Raw genomic sequence first — 17,686 nt, forward strand, 5'->3', positions numbered from 1 at the left:
ATGTACATACCTATTGTGCAGTGGCCCAAATAAAGACTTTACCTTGGAATAGTAAAATATTTCTTCGATAGTAAAATGTTGCGATAGTAAAATGTTTCTTCCTTATGCGTAGAAACTCTTCGATTATAGTCTCCACAACATGACTTACATACATGCACACTAGGCCAGGGCGATTTGAAAGCTTTAATGGGCGGGTCGCGTTTCCGATTTCCGGGATTGTACTGAGCAAAAAAGTCTACTAGAGGATATGTTTTCTTGAAGTTTTGTATCCACGTTTTTTTGGATATGTTGGCATATAACAACTAAACCAGTGAAATTTTCTATCCAACAGAAAGACAAATATTAAGCCAAGACAATAATTAAGGACTCTCTAGTATATCGCAAAAGCATTAGAACGCTTCTTCAGATAGTTTTGGCCTTGAGAAAGTGCACATTTTTCGAAAAATATCGATAAATGTTACAGTGCTACAAAAGTTGCCCAGAAAAATATTCAAGTGTTCTGATGCAGAAATTCTATCGTGTTGTACAACGAAAACGAAGTGACCCAAAACGAACCAATCCAAGGCCAAAACTGCCTGAAAAAGCGCTCTAATGCTTTTGCGATGTACTAGAGAGTTCTTAATTCTTGTCTTGGCTACAATTTTCGTGTGTGTTGGATCGAAAATCTCAATGGTTCAGCTATTATATGCTAAAATATTAAAAAAAAGTGGATAAAAAAATTAAAGTCAAAATTGGGAGGCTCGATTTTCACCGTAGACATATGTTCTAGTAGTTTTTTTTGTTTTTGCTCAGTATAATCCTAGGAATCAGCTAGCCGCCATTAAGGTTTTTTCCTCCTAATGCACACATTACAACTTCCGCAATATTTCGTTCTTTACAACCCATAATGGACGTTCTTTTTTTGTATTATTAACCATTGACACGTTAAATATATTCATGCTGATATGGGGATTTATATTCACTTTTTTACAATATACACTCTGAATTGCTTGGGTAAATTCCCTCTGAGATGATGAATCCCAATTCGAAAACAAATGCATGGTCAATTGATAAGATGATGGGAGAGAAACAAATTTCGTTGAATTTATAAAACACTGAGAAATAGAAACAGATGTATCAGAACACGAGAACGTCTCATACAATCAAAATACATTCGAAAGATGAAGTGCATTATTGGTAGTTTTTTGGCTTATTAGCTAAAGAAACGGAAGCCCAACCTCAGAGAGTTTATGTACAAAAACTACTGTACTATCCACCACCCACCAAGGCACCAAGACCCCTAAGAGTGAGATAGTCCATTAACAGGTGAGAAACACAACTCTAAATTTAGGCACTTACCAATGGCATTTCACTTAAAACCAGTTCAGCCAGTGGTAATATATATAACGGCCCGGCCAATACAATATTAGAGTTACCCAAAGTAAAACATATTTCCCCAATGGCAAATTTGCTGAACTTTCCTCGGCTTCATTGGATTGGAAAAATGCATACGGCCCTGATGCGTGATATTAACAAGGGTGTTAGTGACGGTAGTTGATTTAGCCATGTCCGTCCGTCTGTCTGTCTGGCTTGAGCGCACTATAACTCTCGAACGGACCAACCGATTCGGTCCCAAATTTGGTTTTCTTAATATTTTGTCCAAACTTAGTTTAAGTTCGAAGATGGGTTATACCGGTCCACTCCTTCCGGTATCTCCCCCACAAAAGTTCGGATATCTTCGGAAAATTTGGCTGAGGGTATACATACATATATCTGTCGGCAAAGCCGACTGACACTGATGTTGTCTGATGTCGCTCTAAACTACTACAGCAGTTCAAATCCCATTTTAATTATAAAGTAAATTTTTATGTATTTTTAAGCGGCATCATTTTGCTAAGCTGTTTTAAACGATCTTAAATAGAAACAGTTTCTAAATTATTTACTGAAACCTATGTCTATTTATTTATGCGCATATGATTATTTGCAATAATGTGTTGTTTTGAATGTCTTCCCAGCTGTCGTAACAAATAAAGTGATACTTTTATGTTCTGTTGTCAAACGCTTATAAAATTTTGTTTATAGACAATTCAAGATAATTTATGTCTTTATAACGATTTAACAAACAACTTTATATAACGATTCTATATCCTTCGCTACTCTGTGGTAAGGGGTATTATGTCTTTGTGCATTTGTATGTAACATGCAAAAGAAACGAGATAGACCCTATATGTCTGTTCAATTTCGCTAATATTTAGAAGTTGTGTTCCTTTACTTGCCTAAGGTTACCATTTTTAACCTAAAATTTTTAAGAGAGAGGGAGAACAATTTGGAGTTGATTTAGCCATAATAATTTAAAAAAATTAAATTTCAATGTTTTATTTATAAATGCACTTAAAACAAGTAAAAAAATATCAGTCCGCTTTGCCGACAGAGATATACCCTCAGCCTGTGCAAGTTGAAACACTTTTTTCACAAAAAACTTATGTATTTAGGGGGTTTCAAAATGTTGGTCTTATGAACCGACAAAAATTTTGATTAGGATTAAAGTTCAAAAATTTTGCGGAAAAGGTACTTAAAGGAATGGACCGACATAGACCATGGGGGTGCCATAGGGGGTTTTTACACCCTTCGGGCTGTTTTCTCAAGAAGTATGGACTTGCCCCTGAAACAACTTTTACCATCGTTATTGAGGCAGCGAATGTTAGTTGCTTCAACAAAAATCAAAGTGATTGAATAGCTGGTCTTAAAGTAAACTTATCCAAAATTTTGTGTGGGAGGTACGGGATGGAGTGGACAAATATAGTCCATATTCGAACCTGATCTATATCTGGTAGATATTATGAGAATGTGTAAAGTGTGGACCAAATCGGTCACTCCCATCAAGAGTTATCGTGCGCACAATTTTTCGGAATATGTTTGAACTTTTGTGAGGTAGGTTCGAGAATTATCTTTCGCTTCCACCCATAAACATGGTGTCATAGGGTTTGTGATCAACTTTCAGGCTTTTTTTTCAGGAAGTATGGACTTGGCCCTGAGGAAACCTATACCTTCGTATAGGGGACAGTTATATGTTACAACAAAAACCAAGGCGATTCGAGAGCAGGTCCTAAACTGAACTTTTCCGAAATTTTGTGTGGGAGGTACCCGAAGGAGTTTACCGATTGAGTCCATATTGGAACCTCATCTAGGTCTGGTAGAAATTTCATAATGTACTAAGTATGGATCAAATCGGTTACTCCCTTCAAGAGTTATCGTACGCACAAATTTTCCGAACATTTTCGAACTTTTTGTGCGGGAGCTACCGGAAGGAGTGGACCGACATAATCCATCTTTGAACTTGAACTAAGTTTGGACAAAATATTACGAAAGCCAAATTTTGGAACGAATCGGCAGATCCGTTCGAGAGTTATCTTGCGCTCCAACCACCTTACACGGTGTCATAGGGTTTTTTGTAACTTTCAGTATTTTCTTTTTAGGAAGTATGGACTTGCTCCTAATAAAACTTACAGCGTCGTATAGAGGACAGCGAATACAACTTGCGTAAACAAAAATCAAAGCTATTCGAGACCAGGTCCTAAACTGAACTTTTCCGAAATTTTGTGTGGGAGGTACCCGAAGGAGTGGACCGATTGAGTCCATATTGAAACCTCATGTAAGTTTGGTAGAAATTACACGTATGGACCAAATCGGTTATTCCCTTCGAGAGTTATTGTGCGCACAAGTTTTGCGACAATTTTTGAACATTTGTGGGGGAGGTACCTGAAGGAGTGGACCTATATGGCCCATCTTCGAACTTAAATCGAATCTGGACAAAATATTTCGATACCCAAAATTTGAACCGAATCGATTGATCCGTTCGAGAGTTATCGTGCGCACCAGACAGACAGACAGCCAAACGGACGGACATTGCTAGATCTACTAAAAATTGTCTGAAACGGATATCGTACAAACATACTTGGGGTCTAAAACCATTATTTCGATGAGGCACATTTTTGGTCGTATCAAAGTGTAAATACCCTCTTTAGCCTAAAGGCTGAGGGTGTAACTAGAAAATAATTTATCGCTTAGCCTCAATAAGTATATTCTTTCTCATGATGGAATCTCTCAAATAAAACCTTGTATTTAAATTATAAATGGTGGCAAAATTAAACGGCAAGCGTTTTATTCGAGATATTCCATCATGAGAAAGAATTACTTATTGAGGCTAAGCGACAAATTATTTTCTAGTTTTAAGTACATTTATTATTTTTTTATTATTCCTGGAAGATATGTTTCACCCCCGTAAGTTATACATATTTAGAAGAGGAACTCTTGAAATTTCTTTTGATGCCAATTATGCTGCTGAACGTGGTCAGATAACACAGTTTTAATTGTGTGTAGTGTAACCATAATCACAGTAGAGGTCGCAGTTATATTTAAATACTGACAAATTTTTGCACGAAGTAAGGGATTTGCTCAAGAAAAATGCCAATAACTTGGAAAAATTATCGGATAGTATTTAGCGGTTGAAATTGAGCATTGACAATCGTGAGAAAAATATCCAAATTTAGTTTTTGGTCCAAATTTTAAATTCTGGTCCATAATCGAACAAATTACGAACACGAAACATGAAAACCAACTCATGACCTCTTCTTTGATGAAAATTATATAAATAATAAAAGATGTAAAAATATCAATTAATTATATCAATAACATAACTTGTCGCAATCGTATAAAATAAATTCCGTGGAAAGTTGGTGTCCAGTGGAAGTGGTGTAGGGTATCATATGGTCGACCCCGTCAGACTATAGACCTTTCTTACTTGTTTTGGTATGTTCGCGTATTTTTAGAAGGTTTCTGTATCCCTAAGAACTCATTGGCTTCGAGCATTTCTTCTGTTTCCTTTGTTTCTAAAAATAATTCCTGCTTTGTTACATCTCTTTTTGTCCGGTTATTCATTCCCTTATTTTTAACCCAATGCAAATGATTTGGGTTAATGTAATGTTTTAATTTTGAGTGTTTTTTTTTAATATACCTGTACATGAAATAGGTTTATATATTTAAACCAAATTATTTTTTTGGAAATCTAGTTATTTTCTGAATATCTAGTCAAGTTAATATAGCTTCTAAGTTTATTTAACATTCAAATTTCTAGAATTCTTAATTATTCCGCCAAATAATGTTTCTTCGCATTCTTGACGAAATTGATTTATTACAAATTCCAAAATGCCGGTGATTTTTTTTATTTTACCACAAATATTGGCTTACATCCAAAATATGCATACTAACCTCTAAAACACAATCACCAATTTCTAAGCCAGCTTTGGCAGCCGGACTAAAGCAGTCAACGCCACTGACCTAGACACCAGTATTTGTATTGGAATAACAAAAACAATAACAATTAATTAACGTGTGTTATCACTTTGAACATGAGACGAAGAAAAAAACATAATGACGACACACTACCCATGGATAGGGATCCCATTTAGTTCGTGTCAAATGGAAACCACACGAACCATTTACTGTCTTATCAATCTGCAGTAAACGTACTGCTGACTCATAATGATCATCAGCATCAGCATTATCATCAAACATTTTGTCTCTGTTATCATCAGCATCACAATTTGTATTATTATTGTGATCTGAGATCTTTGAACCATAATTATGATCCACAAATCTATGCGCGATTTTGTTCTTTCCCGAGCTGGTTTCAATTTCTTTGTCGATAGAACGCGGACTTTTTATTTTAATTGACAATAATTCCACATTGCTGCTGCTTATTGTGGGTTCTGTGAACATGATTTGTTTGTTGTTGCGGTACGACGTTCTATCTATTGGATTTAATGCGATTAGAAACACAATTGAAATGGAATCTTGGAAAGGTCGCCGAGGTGAGGTATTTATTTATTTTTGCTGTTTTGTTGTTTATTTTTTATTTCTTGACAATCCGTTGCATACAAAATAACGTCTTAAATCAGCGCGTTCGTTTTTTATACTGATCTTTTATTAGCCGTATTTCTTGGCATCTGTCTTTGTGACCAACAACAGTAATGTCAGTATGTTTCTTTTGTCTTCTATTCTCTTATCGTATAAAAATACTTTAACTCTTTGGTTGGTTGGTCGTTCACTTGACGTTTAAACTCAAAGTGTTTACATTTTGTTTTGTATAACGTTTTTAATTTGGCATCACTATGTTGACTTTTGTTATTAGTATCGTTATTAATATAAACATACGTACATATGTGTGTATGTGTACCTAAATATGTTTTTGGAACTTTGAAACCTTATACCCTACAGCTGGTTTTGTATGGCACATAATCAGGTTAGATTGATGTGCGAATGGAATACCACAAATTTCAACATTATTCACAATGTGGTCGTGTAACCAAATATCTATCTACTATTCATTACACACAGGTACAGGTGCATACCCTACATTACAGTTTAGTTTCGTGCGATGATCGAAGGTATGAAGTATAAACTTAAAGCATTAAAACAATTACTATTAAAATCTTTTTTGCGCGAAGAAAACATTGGCTTCCCCTAGAAAATAAAAATATAACTTTGTTGGTGTTTTAACAGGTCGGCTGGAATTGAGGGTTCTTTCCTGAAGAACATGATTAGAAAATGAAAAGGTTTTAAGTTTGGCCGAGAGGGACTTTTCATACCCTCCTCCACGAACTATATTGAAGTAAATAGGAGCAATTAATTTCCTTTCGTTTATGAATGTACTAAGCACTTCCTCTTATACCTTACAGGAACAGAAAATCTTAACTAATAATACTTCCTTAAAAAGATTTCTTTCCACAAAATAGACCCATATTTACAATTATCTGAATTGAAATTTTGTATACTCTGTTAACTCACAATATTAAATTATAGCAATCTCAGTTCGAACAAGTAAAAAAGTATCAGTCGGCTTTGTCGACAGAGATATACACTCAGCACATTCAAGAGATATTGTGCATAGCATTTTAGTGACATTTTTTAGATATTAGTTGGAAGTATCGGAAGTTGTGCATCGGTTTGCCTATCTCCGAACTGAAACTAAGTTTGGACAAAATATGACAAAGGCCAAAATTTGGAACAAATTGTTTGATCAGTTCATGCTCTGCAGCCACTACATATGGTGCCATAGGGGTTTTTTTACGCCGTTTGGGCTGTTCTCTAGAAGTATGGATTTGCCCCTGAAAAAATTTTACCGTCGTAATGGAGGCAGCGAATGCAAGTTGCTTCAACAAATATCGAAGTGATTCGAGAACAGGTCTTAAAGTTAACTTATCCGAAGTTTTGTGTGGATTGACCTGAATGAGTAGAAATATATAGTCCATATTCCAACATGATCTATATCTGGTAGATATAAAAGGACGTGTAAAGTATGGTCCAAATCGGCCACTCCTTTCAAGAGTTATCGTGCGCACAATGTTTCCGAACATTTTTGAACTTTTGTGGGGGAGGTACCTGAAGGAGTGGACCGATATGGCTTATCTTCGAAATGAAACTAAGTTGGAACAAAATATTACAAAGGCCAAATTTCGGACCGAATCGGCAGATCCATTCGAGAGTTATACTGCGCTCCAACCACTATACACGGTGGTTTTTGCACATTTCCGACTATTTTCTCAGGAAGTATGGACTTCCCCTTGATGCAACTTGTACCGTCGTATGGAGGGCAGTGATTACAAGTTGTTACAACAAAAATCAAAGCGATTCGAGAGCAGGTCCTAAACTGAACTTTACCCAAATTTTGTGTGGGAGGTACCCGAAGGACTGGACCGATTAAGTCCATATTGGAACCTAATCTACGTCTGGTAGAAATCTCACGATATGCAAAGTATGGATCAAATAGGTTACTGCCTTTAAGAGTTATCGTTCGCAAAAAATTTCCAAAAATTTTCGAACTTTTGTTCTTCGAACTTAAACTAAGTTTGGACACAATATTACGAAAGCCTAATTTTGGACCGAATCGGTTGATCCGTTCGAGAGTTATCGTGCGCTCCATCCAACTAGCCAGACAGACGGACGGACATGGCTAAATCAACTCCAAATTGTCTGAAAAGGATTTTGTCCAAACATACATGGGGTCTAAAACCATTATTTCGGTGAGGCACATTTTGCCCGTATGAAAGTGTATATACCCTCGTTAGCATGCTGAGGGTATAAAAATTTACAAAAAAAAAAAAAACTCGAACCTGGATATCTTCTGGAAACACAAAATTCTAATTAACAACCAACCAAAAATATGACTAAAATCTTAAAAAATGGGGCTATACTAATATGTGGATCTGTACTGTCTGATTTTTTGCAAAGAATGTTTTGTAGATGTAATAACTAAGATATTCTGATGAATAATGTAAGTAAAACTTTCAAAATGACGAAAATCGGGAGTACTGAGAAATTTGTGAAGGGAAGTTTAGGAACTGCAACGAAGAAACTTTCAGTTCAGGCCAAATGTCAGTCATTCGTTTAAGCAATGTGGCTTAAATATTCAAAATTCCTAAAATCGGGGAGTAACTTTCCATAAGGGCTACATAAAGACGGGTACTTATACCGACCTCAACGGAGACTAAATACAAATTTCAGCCATTTGATTCCACAACCTTCAAATCACGTGGACCACTTATACAGACAAATTTTAGGTGGAAAGTTTTATACCCCCAACGAAGACTAAATGCAAAATTTTAGCCATTTCAGTGGGATATTGACGCCACAACCTTCAAAATGTCGAAAATCGGAATGTCCCGTTCTATGAGGACTATATAAATACATGCACCTATACCGACAAATTTCAGGTGTAAAGTTTCATATCTCTGACGAAGACTAACGACAACCGTTTACACTGGAAATATGGACACACATTTTGAAACTCGCTGAGGAAACCAGTCCAGACTAGATGACCACTTCCACTTTGGATGAATCTGTTGACACTGAATGTTAACGCCTGATTCAATGAGGGAACAGTCATCAGCGTAGGAAACCATGACCATATTTGCTGGTGGATTGAGGAGTTTCTTGAGTTATTTGGATTTTTTGGCTCGGAATTCGGCAAAGGCTTACGTATCATTACGATAACACTGTGAACCGAAATTTGGGGCAGATATAATTCCTTTTGGGGATGAAAGCCCTTGGTGAGTATATTAAGAATCCCGAAGGACAGATCCACGGTCAGTCGAACTTCCGAGTTATGGCGTGATGACATGACATGTCTTCAGTCAAATCGAATGAGGATTACTTTCGTAGAGCATTTCGATTTTCTTATTCGCTTTCTTCAATGTCCTTTTCGTCCCTTATTTTAATAAACCAAGTAAATGCACAAAAAGACAATGAAAACGAGACAAAATCAATTAGTTGTCAATAAGAGCCGTACCTAAAATTTTCTGAGCGACATTTTTCCGGAACATTTTGAAACTAAAAACGTCATCTTTTGGTAGTTTTATGTCGGTTAGGTAGCGAGTTAGAAGGTCGAAGTGCTCTACGAAAATAATCCTCATTCGATTAGACTGAAGGCATGTAATCTCATAAATAAGGTAAAACAACAGTTAACAAAAATAGAACGTTTATTTCAGATGCCTTACGTCGACTTAAGCACAAACTTCATCACGACATAACATGGGATTCGGGATTCTTAATATACCCACCAAGGGCTTTCATCCCCAGTGTAATTTGCAAAGTCTTAGACAGGTTCACAGCTGTTATAATGGTATGTTTTGGCGGCCGCCATTGATTTAGAGCACTCCTTCTTCTTCAACATAAGCATTGAGATCAGATGGCATCTCACCAGGGATTTTTTTCTGATCATGGAGTTTTTATACCCTCAGCCTTTAGGCTAAGGAGGGTATATACACTTTGATACGATGAAAATGTGCCTCATCAAACATACTTGGGGTCTAAGTATGTTTGGACGAAATGTGTTTCAGACAATTTGGAGTCGATCTGGCCATGTCCGTCCGTCTGTCTGTCTGTCTGTCTGTCCTGCTGGCTGGAGCGCACGATAACTCTCGAAAGGATGAACCGATTCGATTCAGATTTTGGCTTTCGTAATATTTTCCCCAAACTTAGTTTAAGTTCGAAGATAAGCTATATCTGTCCACTCCTTCCGGTACCTCCCACACAAAAGTTCGAAAATGTTCGGAAAATTTGTGCGCACGATAACTCTTGAAGGGAGTAACCGATTTGGTCCATACCTTGCACATCGTGAAATTTGTACCAGACATAGATAAGATTTCAATATAGACTCAATCGGTACACTCCTTTGGGTACCTCCCACACAAAATTTCGGAAAAGTTCAGTTTAGGGCCATCTCTCCAATCGCTCTGATTTTTGTTTTAGCAACTTGTGTTTACTGCCCCCCTTACGACGGTACAACTTTCATCAGGGGCAAGTCCACACTTCCTGAGAAAATAGGCTGAAAGTTGCAAAAAAATCCTATGACACCGTGTGAGGTGGTTGGAGCGCAAGATAACTCTCGAACGGATCTGCCGATTCAGTCCAAAATTTGGCCTTAGTAATATTTTGTCCAAACATAGTTTAAGTTCGAAGATAAGCCATATCGGTCCACTCCTTCAGGTACCTCCCCCACAAAAGTTCAAAAATGTTCGGAAAATTTGTTATACTGTAACTCTTGAAGCGAGTGGCCGAATTGGTCCATACTATACACATCCTAATATATCTACTAGATATATATCTGGTTCAAATATGGACTATGCTTGTCCACTCCATCCGGTACCTCCCACACAAAATTTCCGATAAGTTCCTTTTAAGACCTACTCTCGAATCACTTTGATTTTTGTTGAAGCAACGTGCATTCGCTGCCTCAATTACGATGGTAAACGTTTTTTCAGGGGTAAGTCCATACTTCTTGAGCAAACAGCCCGAAGGGTGTAAAAACCTCCTATGGCACCATATGTAGTGGCTGGAGATCCACTTCCATAATGGTCAATGTCGATCCATTCCTTTTAGTATCTCCTCCGCAAAACTTTGGATCTTTAATCCTAATCAACAATTTTTCGGTTCAAACGCCCAAAATTTTTAAAACCCCCCTAAATACATACTTTTTCGGAAAAAAATAGTTTCAATATACACAGGCTGAGGGTATATCTCTGTCGGCAAAGCCGACTGATACTTTTTTACTTGTTGGTTAGAATTTTACTATATGGTGATTCATCAGATTCAGCTCGCATAGCTCTGTTCTTCTGAACTGTGTAGCGTACTTTAAGTGATGGGAATACTGGATGTTCTCAGGTTGTGGTGTAACTAAAGTTTAGTTACTAAACTATCAAAACACAAAGAAGAATGAGAAAGAAACTAACAAATAAAAACATGGTGTACATACACAGAAAAGAACAAAAATAAAATTAAAAAGCAAAGATAAGAGGAACTCAAACAAACCTCACCAAAATTGTTTTTTTTTCCATCACGGCATCGAATACCAAGAGAATAAAATTGTCGAAGAAAAGACAATAATATGGTCAAGCTGACAAAAAGGATTGTTGGATATGACAACAACTATTGTTGGATATGAAAAAAACAATTGTTGAAATTAACAAAAACTATTGTTGGGCTCAAAATACTACATGCGGAATCTAACAATATCTTTACAATACATATTTTGCTCTTCGAATATTGTTGAATCAATAATATTTTTCTCTACGTGTTGACTAAATAAAAAAATGTCAGTCTTTGGGTGGGATATTGACGTCACAACCTTCAGAATTGCGGGAGGTGCCGTTCTATTTGGGCTATACGAAGGCGTGGATCTAAACCGACAAATTTCATATGGAAAGTTGTAAACCCCAAATGAATTATTTGGTAATAATTTTTTCGCTGGGTTTGGACTTGTGGTCCACGGTGCTCTTGAACCAACTTTAGATGGAAAGTGCTTACACCTGGGAAGTTTTTGCGGATTTGAGAAACATCAATAAACAAAAAAATCGCCGGAGCGCTTTTTAAATAAATCCCTGGAGGGATTTTCAAAAAAATCGTTGTCAACGTTCACCTTTTTAGGTTTAGTTTAGGGTTTCGCGATTTTGCTTGGAAACCGCACGTCCTATCGAAATGGGGCTAAAGAAAATTTTGTAGCTGTGAAAATTCTCCAGAGTATGTATTTGTAGTCTCTATATATACATACTTTTAGAAAATGCCCACTAGAAGTTGTTTGCATTTTCAGTGTTGCACAGTTTTATAAAAGCATTTTATGTCGTTGAGGATTTATACATTTTTTTAATCTAAAGTTTGCATAACTGTGAACAGTCATGACGCTGCTTATGATTTCAATATTAAATGTTGTGGTTGTAGCCCAAAATTGAGGTCGTTATTACCAACTACAAAAGTTTTGTTAACAAACAGAGGTAACAAGTTGTTACTAACAACTCATCACAAACTTACTGGTTAGCCGCAAGATTAAGTATCTCCCTTTTTAGTATGTGTTTTCTCTTTAAATGTGAACAGATGTTCTCTTAAATCAGCAACTAAAAATAAATATCATACTTTAAAAATATAAGTTAATACACTTACACATAACTGGGCATTCATTTACTTGTTTGATATGCAGGTGACTTTAGTTTAAAAATAGGTCAATTTATATTTCTAATTATCATTGAATGGGGCGATGTTTAAATAAATATGTCATGTGCTTGAGATAATTTTTTTTTATATATTTTCTCAAAAGTCAAATGAATTCAATACACCACCCAGATTTATTAAATGTACTCAGAACCTAAAAGTACATGATTTGTTGCCAAATAAATAATATTCATATTACCAACTACCATTATGCCATGAATGATTGATGTTATCCATTGCTGTTTTGTTGTTTTTATTTCTTCTTAAGTTGATTGACCGATTTTTGTTAGCGGCAATGAACAAGATATACAAATGACACCTTCCTTCCACCTTCCGCTTAATATTTTTTGAGCTTAATGTTATTGCTGGCAATTAGCAAAGAATTTTATAGACTTTCATTTATATTTATACTAGCAAAATGCCAGTTACTTCGTATGCGGAAAAGGAATAATATACAAATAAAAAATATCTATATATATAAAAATGGTGTAAAAAATGTATAGTAATTCATAAAATTAGAATGGCTAGGCCGATTTCTGTAAAATTTTTTGTCAGTTATTCGTATTTTCGAGGAGAAGGTCTTTACGGAAGAAAATTTTGGAAAATCTCTCTGGAAATTCGGAAAATTGGAAAAGACGAAAATTGAGTTTTTGTATGAAATTTTATTCCTTAATAGCGAGACGAAGTTCGCCGGGTCCACTAGTTTAATATAAAAATGGTGAACACTGAAATTGTTGATGTATTAATACCTATTTTATTTGATATTTAATTTCAATTAAGTGCTGTTCGCTCACCTTTAGTTCTCATTTCCAAAAAACAACCTTATCGCAACCCCTACACATCGACCACATTTCAGTCCACGTTTTATTACAACAATACGAGTATTTTGGATTTCGGAATTTGTAATATCAAAATGTAGAAAACCATTATTCAAAAAATTTCACTTAATGCGCACGCTATAACAGTTAAATTTTGAGACATCTTAATGTAGGCCTTTTTATTCTCAGGGGGTAAAAAACTTCTTGTAAAACAATATTCTTGTAAAACCAATAGCATACTATTCAGCACAATCCAGAACCATATCCCAAAATGTACATTTTAAGCTCTACTTGTTCACCCAATGCCAGTGGTAGTAAGTGTAGAAACATTTCATACATATTAAAGGCGGTTTTTTATAATCATTCTGATCCAATCTCCACAGTGATCTTCATACACATTTCATTTATTGGTTCAGTCAAAACCAGTGCTTCAATATTTAGTTTTTTTAGTGTTTCTAGTACGCCAGTGATACTGACAAATCCTCGGTGTCATGCTTAAGTGTTCCATACGCCATTTGCCTGATTGGAGAAAAACTCATGTTAATGTTTAAGGCCATACAGGATAAAAATGGTGCAATAATCCAATATTTTAAGAGCTCAGTTCTACTTAACTGAACTCATAGAATATATCAGGAGTTTATTTTAGTCAGATATCTGTGATAGTCTAGAAGTTATGGCCAATTTTTATAATTGCAAAAAGTTGCTGAATTGTTCCATGGAATCTTTTGTTCATGTTTTTGGCAGTTTGTGTCACATGGAACACATTTTGTCACATTTCAACCAAAACACTTTTTATCAATCGTGTTCCACCTCCCTTATATGAAGTGCTACTGTGGAGTTGAAAAATCAGGACTTTAAATGAAACATGTATTTTTCTCATATAAATACAATAAGGACCATTATTATACACGCAGAGAAAAAAATATGTTTGATCCAACAATATTCCAAGAGCAAAATATGTATTGTTAACATATTGTTGGATTCCTCATGTAGTATTGTAAATCCAAAAATAGTTTGTGTCAACTGAACAATATTTCTCTCTTTTCTTCGAAATTTTTTTTCTCTTCTCTCGCTATTCGATGCCGTGTTGAAAAAACAATTTTGGTGAGTTGTGGTGTGTTTGTATGACATGCTGCCTTTACCTTTGTTTTTGTGTGTATGTACTTGTGAGACTCTTGTTTTTATTTGTTTCTGTTTTGTTTCATTCTTCTTTCCTTTTCATGTTTGTTATGGTGTTTAATTATTCCTTATGTTGTGGTGGCTGCTTGTGGCTTTTTGTTTGTCTTTGTTGTCAACTAAAGTAGCAAACCATGTATTGCGTTCATCAACGCTCGTAATATGATACGCGATATTTACATCAAAGTTGTGTGGAAAGTGTATATGAGAAGTAAATACACTCAAATCAAAAAATTTAGTATCTGGTTTTCAGGGCTGACAATATGTTTTGTAAAAAATTTAGATTATGATTGTTCCTACAATCGGTATTGTTTACGATTTTTACAATATTGCGGAAATTCGAAAGTTGTTTTTGTTTTCTATGTTCGGAACAAAAGATGGTATTTTTGGATTTGGATCACAATATTTGTACAAAACAAACACATTTTTGGAACCAAAATAAATATTTTTGTTCCAACAAAACCGAAAAATATTTTTTCTCTGCGTGTAGGTTTCCTTAAAATTTATTTAAGGGATTGCCTCCACTTATCACTATTTTTTGTGGTAAAATCGAACAAAACGATTTAATATTTTGCATTTCTAAGGTAACATAAAACATTTAAACGCGTTTTTCTTATAATATCATCTTTTAGTCGGTGTGCACACTAGTTTCAAGTCGAATGAACGTTTTTGTGTATATTTTTGTGGACATACATCTAAATTTTGTCTTTAAACTATGGATTTTTTGTTTAAACGATTGATAAATTTTCGTTTTCATATAACAATACAACAGTTAAAAATATTTGGATTTAGAAACTATTATTCTTCAGTTTTTAAACCAAGTCCTTTAAAACAATTTGTTCCATACGCCACATAATTCGTAACTTGACAAAAATGGGCAATTTTTTGTTCCAAACACCATCACTTTTGGTGCGGAACAATTCGTTTTTGTCTCTTTTTGTTCCATACGCCAATACATGGATATGGAACTAAAAAGTTCAAAGTTGTGTTGTTCCATACGCCAGGCTTTATGGATATGGAACAAAACGACAAGATTATTTGGGTCACAAAGCGGATATGGAACATACTGGCATCTGAATATCTCAGAAACTAAAAGAGATACAGAAAAACCGACCAAAAAATCTGAAAGAGTATGGTTCAAAACTCCGTAAGGTACCTTTATCTCAAAATGTCAAAAATGGCGTATGGAACACTTAAGCATGACACCGACGAAATAACAAATAACCAATACCAAATTTATTGCACTTTTGTACTTTTTGCACACTAATTGTATAATTTCAGGTTCATTGCAATATCCAACACCAAATTTCGTACCACATTTTTTTCGTATTTATAACACCACCTCAATAGCTCAGTCCTAAGCGTCCTCCATACCTAATTTCAGAATTTGTATGCATTTAAAAACGTCCCTATCTAAACACCAACACAGACCCTAATACAAAAATTAAAAATTCCCGCTATATCCCTTTATGCAACGCCAAAACGATACCAATACCCAAAACTATACCGCACCAGCTACACTCATTTACAGCCATATCTGTTCTCCCAAGAAAATATATACTAGTAATTAGTATTTTTCATATACATAAGTACGAATTTCCAAAACATCTTTTTTATCTTCACTCTAAACACCGTAATACCGAATTTCACAATTTAAGCTCTACCAATGGGTATGTATATACAAAAAAAAAAAATGTCAACCACTTGGTCACAAAAAAAAAGAAATTCTGTGTCGTTTTTCCATAAAGACATCCAAATCTCAACCCACACCAATGCAGATACACCAATAGCGACTACAATACAAAATTTCCGAATTCACTTACCATATAAGTAACTATCTGAATCATCAACTCCAACAGTAATCGATGCGTTCACCAAATTCAAATTGTATCACACTTAGTACTATTCGTACACATAAGTACTAATTTCCAAAACTAAATCCTACACTCCAACAGTAATCTTACTTTCGAATTTCAGAATTCCACCCATATCCGTTCAACCAAGTCCAGTTTGTATCACATCCCAGTAAAATTTGAAGGCATCTTTTGCATTGGTTCAAACGAAGTCGTGAAAGATCCGATATTTTCATTAATATTTGAACCAATGCAAAGAAAGTCGTGAAATATCGGATCTTTTCATCAACGTTTGAACCCATGCAAAGGAAGTCGTGAAAGATCCGATCTTTTCATTAGCATTTGAACCCATTCCATCGACCCAATAGAGATGAACTTTGTATTTTTATTTATACACATTTTAAATATATAAGATTAATTACATACAATTCGGAGACTCGAAATCACAACCAACGTTGTCAAAACTCTCGTCGTAATGATAATGTCATTGCAAAGGGTTGGTGAAAATGACATGCCAAAGCATTGATTTAAATGACATGCTTTGGATCCAAAAATAAATAGCAACTTTTGGGGCCCACGCTCATATAAAATTCATCGATGAAGATGTTCAAAAGATGGCATGCCAGATCACTTGCACCCATGATTGAATGGCATATTTGGCATAGAACATTTTGCTGGGATTTGGTACTTTTCGTACACATAAGTACGACATTCCCAAACTCTTTTAATCCTCCACTCAACAGTAATTATAATTACAAATGTTAGGATTCCAGTTCTATCCGTTCACCAAAATTCAAATTGTACTAAATTTTCGTGCACATAAGTACGAAATTCAAAAAACTATCTCAATCCTACACTTCCAAAAACCCCTTTGGTACATCTTTTTAACTCTGTGTCATTTTTTTCCAAATTTCAGAACTCTAGTTTTTCCCGCTTGCCTCATACAAAGGGTACCATATTAAGAACTTTTCGTACCTTTCTAGTTCGAATTTTCCCCCTCCCCTAGCTTCAGCCGTTTCGTCTGGCCGATGATCTGTCAGTCAGTCACTCACTCAGTTTGGAGAGTATATACCGATCAAGCTCAATTAATTCAATTAAATAAAACTCTCACAAATAAATAACATTCTTCCTAATAAGACAACAATAAAATAAAAATGAATAGCATGGGCCTGGCTACCCCGGCTGAGGATTAAACCTGGGACCTCGTCAACAAACGGACAATGTTGACGACGTCTTAGCGTTCTAAGCCACTCCAATCTATCAAACTTCTGAACTGGAAGGCATTGCACTTCATGAAGGGAAGATGAAGATTTGTATATG

At 35.4% G+C, this 17,686-nt stretch overlaps 2 protein-coding genes across 3 annotated transcripts in view; one reads left to right on the top strand and one right to left on the bottom strand.

Annotated features, from left to right (window-relative positions):
* The window catches only part of LOC141389950 (uncharacterized), a 39,943-nt gene extending 33,833 nt beyond the window's left edge, over positions 1 to 6,110 (bottom strand). Inside the window, exons 1-2 of one of the 2 annotated variants that reach the window (XM_073962233.1) lie at positions 5,425 to 6,110; positions 5,248 to 5,316 (exon numbers count right to left, since the gene is read on the bottom strand). In XM_073962233.1, the coding sequence (XP_073818334.1) occupies positions 5,248 to 5,316; positions 5,425 to 5,757 (402 nt within the window). In that variant the 5' untranslated portion in view covers positions 5,758 to 6,110. The remainder of the gene's footprint in view (positions 1 to 5,247; positions 5,317 to 5,424) is intronic. The other variant, XM_073962234.1, reaches the window with a different exon arrangement.
* The window catches only part of LOC141389948 (uncharacterized), a 207,071-nt gene continuing 190,386 nt past the window's right edge, over positions 1,002 to 17,686 (top strand). The window contains exon 1 of the mRNA XM_073962231.1: positions 1,002 to 1,305. The gene's annotated coding sequence lies outside the window, so the exon portion shown is untranslated. The remainder of the gene's footprint in view (positions 1,306 to 17,686) is intronic.

The sequence above is a fragment of the Musca autumnalis genome, unplaced genomic scaffold, assembly GCF_047663935.1.
Source record: "Musca autumnalis isolate F117 unplaced genomic scaffold, ASM4766393v1 scaffold_1, whole genome shotgun sequence".
Taxonomy (NCBI): domain Eukaryota; kingdom Metazoa; phylum Arthropoda; class Insecta; order Diptera; family Muscidae; genus Musca; species Musca autumnalis.